The sequence below is a fragment of the Tupaia chinensis genome, unplaced genomic scaffold (genome assembly GCF_000334495.1).
Source record: "Tupaia chinensis unplaced genomic scaffold, TupChi_1.0 Scaffold000489_1, whole genome shotgun sequence".
NCBI lineage: Eukaryota > Metazoa > Chordata > Mammalia > Scandentia > Tupaiidae > Tupaia > Tupaia belangeri.
The window spans coordinates 6,318,987-6,335,457 of NW_006160001.1; the positions used below are offsets into that span (position 1 = coordinate 6,318,987).

The 16,471-nt window shown below is 38.4% G+C and overlaps 1 protein-coding gene across 1 annotated transcript in view; it reads left to right on the plus strand.

The window, feature by feature from the left end:
* The first annotated feature begins 350 nt into the window (after positions 1-350).
* Positions 351-16,471, plus strand: part of LOC102474570 (A disintegrin and metalloproteinase with thrombospondin motifs 12) — a 75,293-nt gene continuing 59,172 nt past the window's right edge. Inside the window, exon 1 of the mRNA XM_027774889.1 lies at positions 351-451. Coding sequence (XP_027630690.1) covers positions 351-451 — 101 coding nt within the window. The remainder of the gene's footprint in view (positions 452-16,471) is intronic.

Consider the following 16,471-nt stretch of genomic DNA (forward strand, 5'->3'; position numbering starts at 1 on the left):
TTCACCTGCTCTGAACAACCTCATCTGGGAAACGCACAGCAGGGAATGTCCATGCACAAGCCATTGCCCAAACCTGATGGTGGGGAAGGCTGGGAAATGTGGGAGTACATGAAACATTACTGAGCACTAATTAATTACCTCTGCTTTGCCCCAGGATTTGGGGGTGGACACATTGCCCCATGTTGTGCTGCTTTTATTCCCTACTTCTTGGAGATGAGAGACCAAGAGTAGAAAGTATGAGCTACTTAGCCAGTGTCACACAGGTTGTAACTGTGGTGAGCAGTTGAACCTAGATCTTCCGATTTCATATCAGTCTCCTTGTCTCTCCTCTGCCCTGTTAGGGGAGGAACATGGAGGACCATGAGGTCATGCAAGATCAGTATGGGACAGCAGAGATTGATGTGCATTTGAAGGCAGAAGGGCAGGGACATAAGGACAAGAAGAAACTGAGGTATAGGAGGTTGAAAGGAATACTGGAAAGATCTTGAGGAGACAAGCAAAATTAGAAGCACAGGTAAAATGTTAGCAGATGGAAAGACATGGGATTATTTCCTCTTACAGAAAAGGGAGAGTAAGAACATGGTTTGTAGATAGCGAACAGAACGATTAATGGAGTTCACCTCCCAAAGCCTATATACAAAATTTAAGATTATGCTGACAAATGACAATAAAATGGGATGGAAAGGCACCTGACTTTTCTGAAAAGAGCAAAGTATTTCAATGGTCTGGGCCTGGATGACAGAAGTCTGTGCTTTCGCTGCCAGATCTCTGCGGTTGCAGCCCTGTCCTGACCTGACTTTTGTGATTCTGAGCTCCCTCTGTCATCCTGACTTGCCTCATTACCACTCTCCCTGGCTTTGCTCTGGATTTCCAAGCTCTGTCCTCTGCCATTCCTTGCTCCTACAATTGTATGTCAGGCCTTCTTCCCTTTGCTCCAGGGTAGGCTGGAGGTTGCTGTTCCAGTTAGTCAGGCCTTAGTGATCACTTCCTGGACCACCTTCCTGACCTGGGTCATGACATAAACATCACCTTGCTAGTGATTCGTCATCGCCTGCCTTGATTCACCTACTTTGAGAATCACTGTTGATGATTTTCTCTCTATTCTTTTGACTTATTGGTAAGCCGTTCCTTGGAACGCCTTTAACCCTTCCAATAGTAACAGTCCTCATATCTGTATCACCAAAATGGCTTGAGGGAATCAAACTTATCTTGTTATTTTGTCTAAGAGAAAATAAGGAAGACCATCTTTCTAAGGAGAGTCAATAGGCTGCTTGAGTTTGCGTTCTAGATCCACCTCTAGAATACTCTTAAGACTTTAGGTGGATTACTTAATCTCTCTGTGCCTCTCATTCTTAATCTGTAAAATGAGCATATTAACAGTTTCCACCTCATAGGGTGATTCCAAGTATTAACATGAAGTTCACATATGTAAATACACTGAAAATAATGATAATCATAAAAGCACTCACCATCACCACTATTGTTATTAAATACTCAAGTAATACAATACAGGGTCAAAAATAAAAATGGTTTTGCTATTTGTTCATTGGAAAGATTATATCACTGCTTGTTTTATTCCAAGAACAAAGAATTACTGGTGGACCAGATTGTTCATTTGTTCCTAATAGCGTTTCTGTAGGTTCACATATGAAATGGACATTCTGAATTTGATGGAAATGTGGTTGCAATTTTAGTCACATTACAGTTTTATAGTCTACCCACAGGAAACACTGCAATGAGAGGGCTGCTTTTATCTCAAGTTATAAAAGAAAGTGTTATTGAAGCCAGGACAAGGGAGAAATCTTGTCACATTGCCATCAGAATGAAAAGAAAAGTCTTCACAGACTGATCCTGCTGCTTGTTTATATTAAGGAATCTGGGCTCAGCTCACTGTGAAAATCGGCCATGGCATTTGGTATTATCCCTTTGAGGCTTAGAAGACCGCTGGGAGAAGGCCAGTCTAACCTATGGAACATGGCAGGCTGAGCAGCCGAGCTCCACTCTTGGCAAAAGCTGCTGCTTGAAAACAAATAAAGGAAGAGCCAGGTGGTGAGGGGAGAGGCTGTGGAAAGACCCAGGGAAGCTGAGATAAACCTAACTCAGGATACAGGATGAGTGTATTTACTCTGGCATTGAGAGAATGGCTTGGGCTGTTTCCACTGTGCTATCTCAGCAATGTCTTCTGTTTGGCCACATTGTAGTCACTATCAGGCTAAAAGCCTTTAAAATAACAGCTCTTAGACTTTTGAGGTGGAAATGTGTATTTAAGGAAAAGAAATCTCCCATGTTGAGAGACCACAGAGCCCTTCTTTCTAGTCCCACTAGAGCCATAGAGAAGAGAAAAGGCAAGGTTTCCTCTCATGATTTGCCCTGCATCCTGATCCAAACACCTATTCCAATTGATTGACTGGATGTGGAGAGTTTTCACATTTTTATTCATTTAAATTTTAAAAAAATTATTGTATCGTAAGGGTACCACTTGGAAATTTTCACAAGCTGAATATATCCACATAACTAACACTAAAGTCAAGAAATAGGACATGAGCAGCCCCGCCCCCTCCCACCAAAGCCCTCTTGTGTCACTACTTTCCCTAGAGCCAACCACTATGGACTTCTAACAGATTAAATTAGATTTGCCTTTCTGGTACCTCATGTAAGTGGAATAATTCAGTATCACTCTTTTGTATTTGACATTTTTTTTAAATATAAAAGAGACAAAGAAAGAGAGAGAGAAAGAGAAAGACAGGGAGACAAATACTTCAACAGAATAGGATCCCCACGCCTCAGTCTACCCCTAGTGTCGGTTGACCTGGATCACAGACGTATGTGTGTATGCCTGGCATGCTCAGAGAGGTCCCAGGACATGAACCTAGGACCATTTCCCATGTGGGTCCAGCTGTATCACCATTGCATCACCACCTGGCCCTGTGTCTGGCATTTTCCTCTCATATTGTGTTAGTGAAATTCACCCATAGTGTTAGCTGTGGTTTCAGATCATTCTTTGCTATATAGAATTCCATAGTGTGAATATCCCAAAATCCATTTCTTTGATTTACTGTTGCTAGACATTGGATAGTTTCTACTTGGACTTTCTGACTAGTGTTGCTATCAGTGTTTTAGTACACATTTTTGGTGAACACATGTACATGTTTTAGGGAATGCACGTGCACACACACACACACACACACACACACACACACATACACATACACACACACATTCCTAGGAGTCAAGCTGCTGGGTCACACAATATAGACATGTTAAGCTTTAGCTGATACTGCCAGTCTGGCAAAATTGACTGTATAAGTGTACACTCCCGTCAGCAGTGTATGAAGTTTCATTCAACTTTCACTTCCCTTGGTCCAGAACCAGGAAGATAGATCGAATGTAAAATAAACATATATAACAAAGAACATACAATTGCACTTCAAAAAAAAAAAAACCACATAATTTTCAAAGCAGGGCTAGTACAGTTGTTGCTCACCTCAGCTGCTCTTTGCCTGACTACCAAGATTTACCTCATTCTTTCTTCCTTGAGACTTCAATTCCTCATTGACATAAACACAGATAAAATTCTTAATTCTGGTTTCCCTATGACCTCAAGAATCCTATTCAGCATCCAAGGTTGATGGTTGTCATAAGTGAACTGAATCTTCATTACCTATTTATGAATGAACATAGAACAAATTTGGAATATGTATTTTTTTTAATCCAAAACAAACAAACATAAAAACAAACAAAAAACCCCAAAACTTGATGAAATTGGAAAATAAAGCCACGTTTTAAAATTGGCAACCTTTTCTTCTGGTGATAATGGGAGAATGAAAGATATTAAGAGCTTTCCAAGAAGCTTAATATGGGGGCCAGAAATCTCTTTCATTCTCACCAGTAATTTCATCTTAACCCCATTGTTCAATGAGAATCGTTCAGAATTTTACAAGTCCCTGGATATCTTCCATTATAGATGTTTTTATAAGCAGCATATTTTCCTGTGGAATGTTTAGAAAATATTTATAATGAAGATATTGGATTTGAGGTTGTGAATGCAGGTGGGTAAGGTCACTGTACAAATTAACCAATAATATTTAGATATTTAAAGTAAATATCCATGAGTGTTTTGAATCATCTCTTCCACCTTCACCCTCTATCACTGGCAAGTACTTTTATTTGGCTTCTATCTTTTGATAATTTGTTAACATTTTTTCTTTTGATTGGGCTATGGACAAAATACTTTTTAAAAAAATATGGTATTTGTTTGTGATAGCAACTTCTCCATTTTTAAGAGAGCTAGTAAGGTCATTGCTTTCTATGCTGCCTTAAAGTTCATATTAATAAATTAACTTACATTCCAGCTAGTAAGGAGGACAAAAGTCAGTGGACTAGGAGTTGAAGGATGTTTGTCCGTTAGTAAAAAATTAGGTTCATGAGTTTTATGTGCTTCTTTTAGGGATGAACCCTCTTACTATTATTGGAAGTAGGTAATTCTGTGAAACCTCAGTATTCAAGAGCTGGGCTTAGATGTGGCCAAGCTGAAATCCCTTCTCCTTCACAGCTCCACTCTATCGGAATTGGCATGTACACACATTCACCTGATGTGTTTTTCAAGCTTCCAAGGCCAGGACTTTATCTACTTGGCTGATCATGTAGGATCTGGCTGCCTCAACTACCAGGCCATGGGGTCAGCCTACTCCTGAAAGTTCTGATTTTTGAATTGTTTAGACTTCTGAGACAAATAAGTAGTATTACACACTCACATCCAAGCTTTTAGTCTCTACCTACAGGGTAGATATCACACCAAGTCTTCCACACTTACATTTAGAAAGGACATTGGTATCAGACAAGATCACATTTCTTACTCTGAATAATAATAACCAAAATAACTAGTTATTACCATTTTCCCCATGTTTCAGAAATAGTTTTATTTCTCTTGACAGTGAGTTTTTGTCTTATAACCAGTCTGACTTGAATAACTAATGTTTCTCTTTTATCAGTATGGTTGGAACTGACTAGACAGAATACAGTGACTCTTATTTTCTTTTTATTAGTCTCACTTTTGTTTATTTTATTTCCTCCCCTGTTTTTCTTACCTTTTTTTTTTTTTTTTGCTGTCTTTTCATTTACTTGGCCAGTGTCTATATTTGGGAGCCATATCAATTCCTTTGTGAAATAAAACAGACTATGTATACAAATTTCCAAATGTGGTTTATTTCCAAATTCCAGCCTGTGATGTCTCATGGTTTTGAGGATCAAAAATGCTTCATAACCAGAGAAAAAAAATGTTGTAGCTTCAAGTATGTATTTTTAAAAGTTCTCGTTAAAACATTTTTTAAAATGAAATTAATTTGTTAGATCACACTCTAGAAGTCCAATGGCAATGCCATGGCTTCAAATATGGTTTAATCTTGGGGCTGGCAGGTGGCGTGGTTATTGGGGGCACTGGACTCCCTCATGGCCAACCATGGTTCAAGTTCCAGACCTGGTGGCTTGCTTTCTCACTTTTGAGCTCTCTCTTTCTCTTGCTCTGTCCCTCTCTGGTCAAATTAAAATAAATAAATAAAGATAAATAAAATAATTCTTTTAAAAAATATGGTTTGATCAGGACTCCCAACTTGGTTTTCTCTCTGTGTTTTTTTTTGTCTTTTTTTATTTTTTTAATTTATTTTAGGTTAGACCTTATGTCAGTTCCATCCTGGGACTTCTTTTTGTAAAGTTTTTGACAACTAATCAGGATATTAGTTTGCATGTTGGTGGTTTCTGTTTATTTAGTTCTGGAACTTGATATCCTCAGCAATGAGCTAATAGAACTTGCGGCTGTTGCTGACTGGACATATTTATATACAATAAGTCTTGATAAAACAATATGGGCTGAGAAGTATAAGTATAGCTCTCTGATTAGCCCTTTAGATAATACTGATTGTTTCTTTTGTTGCATTTTGCATTATGAATCAAACTCAAAGAACTAAATGGATACATCTCTTCAGTTTCAGAAGCATCAATTCAGAGCCTTAAAGCCTTAGATTACAGGCCTCCTACAGTTACATATCCAGTGTGGAATTTGGGATATTTGACATGTATTTGTTTAAAATCAAGATAAAAATCTGTACCAAGTTCTGAATTTATTTTAAAATGAAGCCAAGCTACACAGTCTAGCAAAATCCCCATGTTCTGCCATGAGCTGAATTGCTGTTGGGTCCAGGCCATGACCCAGTCAGTTGTTCACAGGCAGCGTTACAGGTTCCAAAGACAGATGTTGGATCAAGTAGGCCAGATTCCCAGTGTCCAGCAGGAGGACACTGTATTAACTTATTTCAACTGTCTTCACCTCATTGTGCAAGAGAGACTCAGTAGGCTAAAGGGATGAGAGATTTGAGTCAAGAGGCCAAACTAGTTTATCTTTACTAGCTTGCTAGTAAATCATCACAGTTTCTCGCTTCTTGCAGTGATTTTGACCATGCCTTATCTCCACCTATTATCTTAGTAAGCCTTGCCAACTCTTTTAGCCACCTATCACCCCTTCAGTTGCACACTCAATTGAGTCTATGTGGTTTAGTCAAGTATACTCATTGCACCTCTGCAAGAGGCACATCCACTACAAAGGTGAGGTTTTATGATTTTCTTCTCCCAACCTGCATTTACTCCTGTCTATGCAGTTCTTCCCTGGAAGCCAAGCTTTTATTACTAGTTTATTTATTTATTTATTTATTTGAGAAGTTTTTGCTATAGGGCGTGTGTGCTCGCCAGACAGACAGAGACAGAGAGATATAAAGTGAGAACTCACCCCCTGGGGGGATGGCCATGCTGCAATCCCTTCTCCTTCATTCTCTTCTCAGGATCTTGGGCACGCACACACATGCGCCCAGTGTGAGTTTTAAGCCATCGGGTCCGGGACTTGAACCACGGTCGACTACATGGGAGTCCAGCGACATAGCCATTACACTAACTGCTGGTCCCTATTACTGGTCTATTTTCGAAGCCTACCGAAGAACAGTTGAAAATTTTAACTGTAGAGTTAGTGTGTACATTTGGCATTTTTTGATATAATGAGACCTCCTGCCATAATCCAAAGTTCTGGTGCTATCTTTGCTATTAATTGATAGTGAGATTTTTAGGTCTTTAATTTTTTGGCCAGTTTTATTTGTTGGATCGAAGAAAATTTTTAAGAGAGATTTTTGCTATAGGGCACATGTGCTCACCAGAAAGACAGAAGGAGATAGACAAGAAATCACACCCTGTGGGGGATGGCCATAATCTCTTCTCCTCCATTCTCCTCTCAGGATTTTGGACATACATACACATGTGCCTGGAGTGAGTTTGAAGCCACTGGGTCTGAGACCTGAACCACGACTGGCCATGTGGAATTCCAGTGATGTAACCATTATGCCATCTGCTGATCCCATGTTGGATCGATTACTAATAACAATATATAATACCTATTATTTATATTGTACCAGTCACTGTTATCCATGTTTCATGTATCAACTCATTTTACCCTTAGAAGAATTAGAGAAGACAAATTCCAGCATATCCCTATATTATAGATGAGAAACTAAGGAGAAGCAAAGTCAAAGAGACTATACAAAGTCACTCAGGAGTTTCTCAGAAGTAGTACTAATTGGGCTTTGAAATCCTGCCCAAACTTTATTCTATCCTGTCTGAGTTGTATACTAGAACATCCTAAGAACATATGGAAATATTACTTTTAAAATTATAAATTGAAGCTTAAATGACTGAGTAAATATTTACAGATTCACATAAAAACAAACAAACAAACAAACAGAAAACTAAGATTAAGATACCTCCATTCTGTGTGTAACTTCGGGGACACCATATCTCTCCGGGATTCAGTATATTCTCTGTGTTTAAGGAAAAATTGTACTTCCAAGTTCGAAAAAATAATAAATACGGGTAGATACCCAGAGTGGAATTGCTGAATCATATGGTAGTTTTATCAACCCAAAGGATGGGAAATACACTCGGTTGGAAAAACACTTCCACATCCATGTTTATTGAGGCATTATTCATGATTGCCAAGACCCAATGTCCAAGAACAGATGAATAGATTGAAAAAGTATGGAACATATACACTATGAAATACTACTCAGCCATAAAAAAAGCAATAAGACCCTGGCACTTGATAGAAAGTGGACAAATATGGAAGATTTTATGCTAAGTGAAACAAATCAGACTATGAAAGAGAGGTATTTAATGTTCCCACTAAATATATACCAAATACCTGCACTCTGTGGCACAAACTGAAATACTGGAAGGCATAAAAGCATGGAGAGAAACTGTGAACACTAAAGACAGTGTTGGAGGAAGGTGGACAATGGAGGGTTGGGAGGGGTCAAGGGGAAAAAAATCAAAACTTAGACACAAAATGGATAATAATCTATTGGTGATAATGTGTATGATAATGTCTTTGATAGGACTGATATGCAGCATATTCATGCTAGGAAGAATCATTTTGTATGTTGTGGAGACATACAGTGGTTAAATATAAAAAAAGAAAAGAGATGAAAGAAAGCATAAAAATATAAAAACACCAAAAAAGATAGTAAATACAATAATGCTAATTCTGTAGACATGTTTTAGAGTGAAAACTATGAGTGGTGAGGAAGGTAACGATCATAATTTTTGGCATTCATTGTATAGCCCCTTCTATGGAAGGACTTTGTGTTTGTTGACATATTTTGTTCTTTTAGAGAGTGACAGTAGGGTGGAGTGCTTGGATCATGCAGAGGGTTTGGAAGGATACCAATGTCTATTTGTGCAGCACAAACCGTAGGGCCTGGAGACCTGGCTGGGTCAGCTGCAGCTCAGCAAGGGCTTTAATTTAGAATTTCCTGAGCCACTTGTAGATCCAAAATATTTCATATGTGTTTCAAAATAGCAATTGAAAAGGAAGCAAAAACAGCCAGTCAGCTGTAAAACTTGTATGATACCTAGCAACTGGGCCAGGTCACTCAAGGTTGTCAGCCCTGGGGACACAATACATTGGAAAGTTCCATGTTAATATGGATGGAGGTTGGAGTGAGATGGAAGGGAGAAAGTTCAAGGTTTTGGGAATAAATTGAGTGACGCCAGTCAGTTACTATCTGGATTGATCTGGATGTGAAGGGTATTGTCTGGGTGATAAAGCTGTTCTGGGACAAGACATGGTATTCAAAAATGATGGAGCTGAAAGTTGTTAAGGGACTGATAACTAGAATACACAGGGAACTCAAGCAGCTTACCCAGAAGAAAATGATTAACCCAATTAAAAGATGGGAAAATGAGCTGAATAAACAACTCTCTAAGGAAGACATACAAACAACCAAAAAGCATATGAAAAAATGCTCAACATCTCTCAGGGTAAGGGAGATGCAGATCAAAATCACAATAAGATACCACCTAACCCCAGTCAGACTGGCCAAGATTAAAAATACAAATAATGATAAGTGCTAGAGGGGACGTGGTGAGAGGGGAACGCTCCTACCTTGTTGGTGGGAAGGCAAATTGGTCCAGCCACTGTAGAGAACAATATGGAAGTTCCTCAAAGACCTTCGAATAGAACTACCATATGATCCAGCAATTCCACTCCTGGTTACCTACCCAAAGTACAGGAGGGCACTCAGTCAGAAAAGTGCTTGCACAACTATTTTCATTGCAGCATTATTCACGATTGCTAAGACTTGGAACCAACCCAAATGTCACAAACTGATGAATGGATTGAAAAATTGTGCCACATATACTCCACAGAATACTATTTAGCCATGAGAAACAACAAGGCCCTGGAATTTGATAAAAAGTGGACAAATATGGAAGATATGTTGCAGAGTGAAGCAAGTCAGGCTATGAAAGAGAGACATTGTATGCCTCCACTTAACATATACCAACTGTCCGCACTCTATGGTAGAGACTGAACGACTGGAGAACATAAAAGTATTAAACATTGTAATGGACAGTAGAGACAAACTGGAAAGAGAGTGTGGGAGGTGAAGAGTGTAGGAAAGGGAATTTTTGGGGAAAACGACCAGTAACTACCACAAAGGCACAAGAAATATGAGAAATCAAGAAAATATCTCTCGCCCAGGGGAAGAACTGTCCTTCATCATCCACAGACATTACAATGGAACTGGTGGAAATGTCAGATAAAGAATTTAGGATATTCATAGTGACAAAACTAACAGAGATGCAAGAGAGGAGAGATAATGAACTATGGAAAATGCAGGAGAAAAGAGACAATGAGTTCTAGGAGGTGAGGAAGTTCTTTCACAATCTGAAAGAGGAAATACACACCATAAAAAAGAATCAAACAGATTCTTAGAGAATATTAGAGATGAAGGATGTAATACAGAAAATCAAAACCTCCCTTGAAAGTATTAAAAGCAGATTAGATCATGTAGACGATTGAATCTCAGATGTAGAAGACAGAACCTCTGACCTAGAAAAATGCACCCAAAAGACTTAGAAAATAACCCCGAAAATTGAGAATAAGATACGAGTAATACTAGATGCCCAAACATCCTGATAATTGGTATCCCAGAAGATGAAGAAACTAATCAGGGCATCGATAATCTATTCTATAAAATCCTGGAAGAAAACTTTGTAAACCTAAAGAGGCATTCAAATATCAGACCCAAGAAATACAAAGGACCCCACATAGAATCAACCCAAGAAGATTTTCTCCATAGAAGAGCTTCTCATCTGGCACATCATAGCCAGACTGTCCACAGACAGAGACCAGATACTAAAATTGGTAAGAGGAAAACATCAAATTACTTTCAAAGGATATCCCATCAGGCTAACATTGGACCTCTTATTAGAAACAATGCAAGCAAGGAAAGAATGGGAAAATATATTCAAAGTGTTAAGTGAAAAATAATTTTAACAAAAAGTACTATATCTAGCAAGATTATCCTTCATATGGGAAGAAAAGATTAAAACATTCTCTGATAAACAAAACCTGAAAGAATTTACCAATACCTGACCAGCTCTTCAAGAAGTTCTGAAGGGAGTACTACACCAGGAAAACTAAAGACTGAGAAACAAATATGAGAACAAAAAATGACCAAGATAAAGGCCAACTTAATGTAGGGACAAGTTCTGAAATATCAGTAAGAACATTGAATGTTAACGGAAAGGTCAGACAACAGTAACACTGTAAATTCAACAAAAGAGATTACATGAGACTGGACAGGTGAAACAAAATTCTGACCTTTTTCTAAAACATTACTGATTTGTTTCTAAGCTTTGTCTTCCAGATTTAAGGATTTTTGCTTACTTTTGAGTTGTTGATAGATTCAGCAATTTGTTAAAAAAATTTTTAAATTGAAACAAACTTTTCTCCCTTCTTGACCCCTTTGCAATTGGAAACTATTTGTGAGCACTCTTATTTTGTGGCAGAATGGTTATTTGCCACAAAATAAGTTATTTGCATAAGTTCAACAATGAAATAGTATCTGTTGCCTTGCATTAGAAATTGAATTCTTCTGGGGCTTTGTGCAAATAACAGGCCAAATTGAGATTAACCTATTTATTATATTTTTGAAAATAAGTTAGTTTATACCTCTCTTTAGTATGGAGAATGGGGAATGGAGAGAGAAAAACAATGTTTCAGAAGAAAATTACAGTGCAATTGTCACTAGATTCTAGCTTTGTCCATACTTTTAGCTCAAGCTCTTTTGTGAATCAATAAGATGTGTTAAAAAAAAAAAAAGTTTAGGGAACCAGCAGTTAGCGTAATGGCTATGTCGCTGGACTCCCACGTAGTCGACCGCGGTTCGTGTCCCGGACCCGGCTCACGCCGGGCGCGTGTGCGTGCGTGCCCAAGATCCCGAGAGGAGAATGGAGGAGAAGGGATTGCGGCGTGACCATCCCCCCTGGGGGGTGATTTCTCGCTTTCTGTCTCTATGTCTCTCTCTGTCTGTCTGGCGAGCACACGCGCCCTATAGCGAAAATCTCTCCAAAAAAAAAAAAAAAAAAAAAAAAAAAAAAAAAAAAAAAAAAAAAAAAAGTTTAGTATGGAAAGTAGAGCGGGGAAAGGGGAAGGAAAAAATCTCATAAAAGTATGCTTAATAGACAAAAATGAGAAGCTATTTGCTGATGATAAAATATATAGTAATAGCTTTATTTTGACTGACATATGCATGCATGGTATTTGTGTTGGAAAAAGAAATGTATACTGTAAAGATGTGTGATTAAATGTAAATAAATTCTTTTAAAAAGACAGAAAAAGAATCAGCTAGCTATCTTTGTGAGGGTCTATTTCTGGGATCCTTATTTCCTTTTGTAGGTTTCTTGGATTTCTCCCACCATGCTGGCTTGTATAGATTCAGAAATAGAAGGTTTTTTTTTTTTTAAGAATTATCTATTTATTTTATTTATTATTATTTTAAAAACTTGCTACAGAGCACATACGAGAGAGAGAGACAGAGAGAGAGAGAGAAAGCTGTCAGTTCCAGGACTCAAACTACAGTCAGCCATGTAGAAGTCCAGCACCTTATTCGCTATGCCACCTACTAGCCCCCAAGATGCTTTTAATAAGCAAAGTGTAACATACAGGAGAGCAGATGCGCTCCAGTCCTCTGGAAAATGAAGATAATTTAAAATTAGGTGATTTGGAATTATCCAAGTCATTCTGAATTCCTAAAAGACCATGGATTCCTTCTCTCAGCACTCTTGCCTGATCTGCTCTCCTTTCTCTTCTACTTAGCTACATTCTTTTTTAAAAAATAATTATTTATTTTATTTTATTTATTCATTCATTTTATTTTTTAGTTTGACCAGAGAGAGACAGAGGGTGAGAGTGAGAGAGAGAGGAAGTGAGAAAGCAAGCCACCAGCTGTGTGACTTGACCCCTGGTTGGCCATGTGGGAGTGTCCAGTGCCTTAACCACCACGCCACCTGCTGGTCCCTACTTAGCTACATTCTATACATGCCAAAAGAGTTTCTTACTACGTTAAGAAATAAGTCTGCTCCATCTGCTTCCTAACTAGATGGTGGGTTCCTCAGTGGCAGTGAAGTCAGTTTTCTTCATCTCTGTAATTTCAGGGCTCAGCATGGTGACTAGCTAATAGCAGGTGCTCATTAAATCCAGCTTTCTCCCTTCCCTTTTAACTCCTCTCATGACTCTTAGTGACAATTAATCTCTGTGATTAAATTAATTACTAAGATTATTGTTTGTATGATTCTGTTATTTTTGCTGATATTTTGTCTTCTCTAATAGATAAGAGAACATCTTGAGAGTAAAGGCAGTATATATTTTATGCTTTTCCCTATAGAGCCTAGTGCAGTCCTGGCAGATTCTAAACACACGGGCGATACCTTATGCCTAATATCACAGTTTATGTATATTGGATTGATGACTACTCCATCTTTGATAAAATTCCAGAGCCCCTATCTTTAATGTCAGGAGGACCCAAAGTTGTATCTTAAAGGAGTTGTATGTGGCAGATTGGTAGATGTGTGGTAAGAGTTGCCTTCTTGAGAAAATAAAGAATCAATGGAGTAGGATTAGACAATAAAACTTACATCCTTGAAATGTATATCCCAGAAAAGCAAGCACATTTTCAGAGGACAGTATCTCAGGTTGATCATGTTAAGCCAAAGAAATGCTGTCTGGAATCTCCTAACCTCAAGAAGGCAGAAGTGGGCAGAGGCATGAAAGTTAAATGAAGAGTGGTTGACCTGCATTGACGGATGGAGTCCTAAGACATGGAGAGAACGTCGCAGAGGTTATCCAGTGCTAATAAATAATTCTATTCCTAAAGAATAATACTGAACTCTAGTCCTTCCATAGTTTCTCTAGTTCTGGAAGCAGGCTGCCAGGGCAAATTTTTCTTCCCCTCCTTTGCTTTTCCCAGAAAGTCAGCTGTGTGATGTTGGGTGACCCTTTCTGCCCTCGCCAGCTGTGACACTGCCCCTGGTCTCAGCCACTAATTAATGGAGGGAAGAACCAACTAAACTGCAGTCAAAGATACAGGAAGGGTCCAGAGAAAGAATTTTAATTTATGTTGTTGTCAAGCCTCATTTAAATGGAATGCTTTGGACATAGGATTTTCTGGCTAATTAAAAATTGCCACTTGAAGCCAGAAAAACCTTATTTTGATAACTCTTGTGGTTGAAATATTAATGTCTTAATAAGCACATTTTAGTGATTGTGAAACAGGAATTGGTGACTGAGTTTCTTTAGGGACCTAAAATCACTGTGGAAATTATAGATTTCCACATAGAAAGTGCAGTAAATCAGGTAGATCTATATATTCACTTCGATATCCATTATCTATCCTGGAAGTTACTTTAAAAAACATTCACATGATATCCACTATATGCAATGGAAGTTACTTTTTAAAAATGCATCAAAAATTTTCATTAAAAGGGCCAACAGGTATCCTAGTGGTTAAGGCACTGGACACCCACAGGGCTGACTGCAGTTGGAGTCCTGGACCTTGGTAGCTTAAAAATCATGCTGTGTGTGTGTGTGTGTGTGTGTGTGTGTGTGTGTGTGTGTGTGCGTGTGTGTGCCTAGAATCCCAAGTGAATGGAGAAGAGATTGCAGCATGGCCATACCCCTGGGGAAAGATTTCTCACTTTTCCTCTCACTGTCTGTCTCCAGTGAGCACACTCACCCTATGGCAAACACTTTAAAAAAATTCACTGAGATTTATATAATGTAAATTTACCTTTTTAGCCATTCTACACATACAGTTCAGGGGCCTTAGGTACATTCATCTATTTATAGCTCCAGAACTGTTTTCACATTCCCAAACCAAAATTGTACCAATGAAATCATAACGCCCATGCCCTCCTTGACCCCCAGCCCCTGAAAATCACTTTTCTATTTTTTGCTTCTATGAATTCTACTACACTAAGTACCTCATGTAAGTGGAATCATATAGTATTTGTCCTTTTGTGTCTGGTTTATTTGACTTAGCATAGTGTCTTCAAGGTTCATCTATGTGGTTGGATGTGTCAGAATTTCCTTTGTTTTTAAGGCTGAATCCATTTTGTATAAACTGCATTTTGTTTATCTGTTCATCTATTTATGGACATTAAGTTACTTGTAAAAATAAATCTCTGCATCAAGATTTGCTGGTATCTATTCTCTCCCCTACCCTGCCCAAACTTTCTTGCTCCTGAAAAAAAAAAAAAAAAAGAATGGAAGACAAGTGATAAAAGTTACATAATTCTAAGGGCTACTCCCTTGTCACTTTCTCTAGTTCAAGGAAAGTTAGAAATAGTTCAGTTCAGTATTTGTGAGATTTAGAATCCTGCTTCAGAGCCAAACTCTGGCCACCATCAGCTTATGGGACTGGGTATCTTGGATTGTGACCTAGCCCTACATAGTCCAACTCTAGTTCTTTCTGTGAGCAATTTCCTCTTGCCACTGGATACTGCTGCCAGAACTTCCCGTATCTCTGCTCCTATTTTGGTCATTGATATCTTTGGGATATGGAGTATGCACTCCCATTCTGGCAGGTAACTCCTTCCCAGAGTGAGGTGGAAAGACAAGGAAAAGCACCACAGTCCCTGCCTAATGCTGGCATGACCTTCACCAGCATGTGGTGTCCAGTCTGGCTCATCCTGCATGAAGGAGGCCCAAGGAGCCTTTGAAACTTACGAAAGGCCCAGTATCCTGCCATCCTTGATGCTGTTTTTGTCTCTGATTGTAGATACATAATGTGCCCTACAATTATTGCTGTCTTCCTGAATTCCTCCTGCCCTGAGCTGCTTAGGACCAGCTCAGGATTTAGAATTCATTGAGTCTCATGGAGCCCAAATGAGTGTTTTGCAGGCTTTAGCTACTTCTAGTGTCTTTAGAGTAATTGTCTTTGTTACTGTCCCAAGGTCAGGCCCCAAAGAGCCCATGTTTGATGAATGAATAATGGAATTCAGATAAGATTCACTAGGATGTGAATACAGGCACTCTTCATGTAATGGTAGTTCTGTTCCTATGACCAGATGGGGATAAGCAAGCATCTTAAAGGTGGATATCTTGTGGTGTGTCACAGTGCCATAAGGTATGTATTTCTCAATAGATATCATGCAATACCACACTACAATAATGTAATTATGTCCATAAAAAAATCATACATAAAATAAGTATCATAAAGTGACAAGATACGCCACAGCACAATAATACAAATCCTGTGTAATTGCTTTTCTTTATTCTTAATATGACTATAGGTACATAATAAAGTACAAATTTATAAACAAAATAAGTAGTCTTACATGATTGTGAACATTTCATATAGTGACTAACCATTGCAGGAACCGAAGACTGAAAAAGAGAATCCATAAGACTCATATAGACTGAAAAGGGAGATTTCCCCATGCTAGAAAACTGGTTGTAGTCTGAGTGGTCATTAAATAGGTCATTAAATGAGGAATCTCTGTATCCTATTTTCTTTCTTTTTTTAAAAAATTATTTATTTTACATTCATTCACTGAACATAACCATGGCATACAAAATGTGATTTCCCATCCAGAA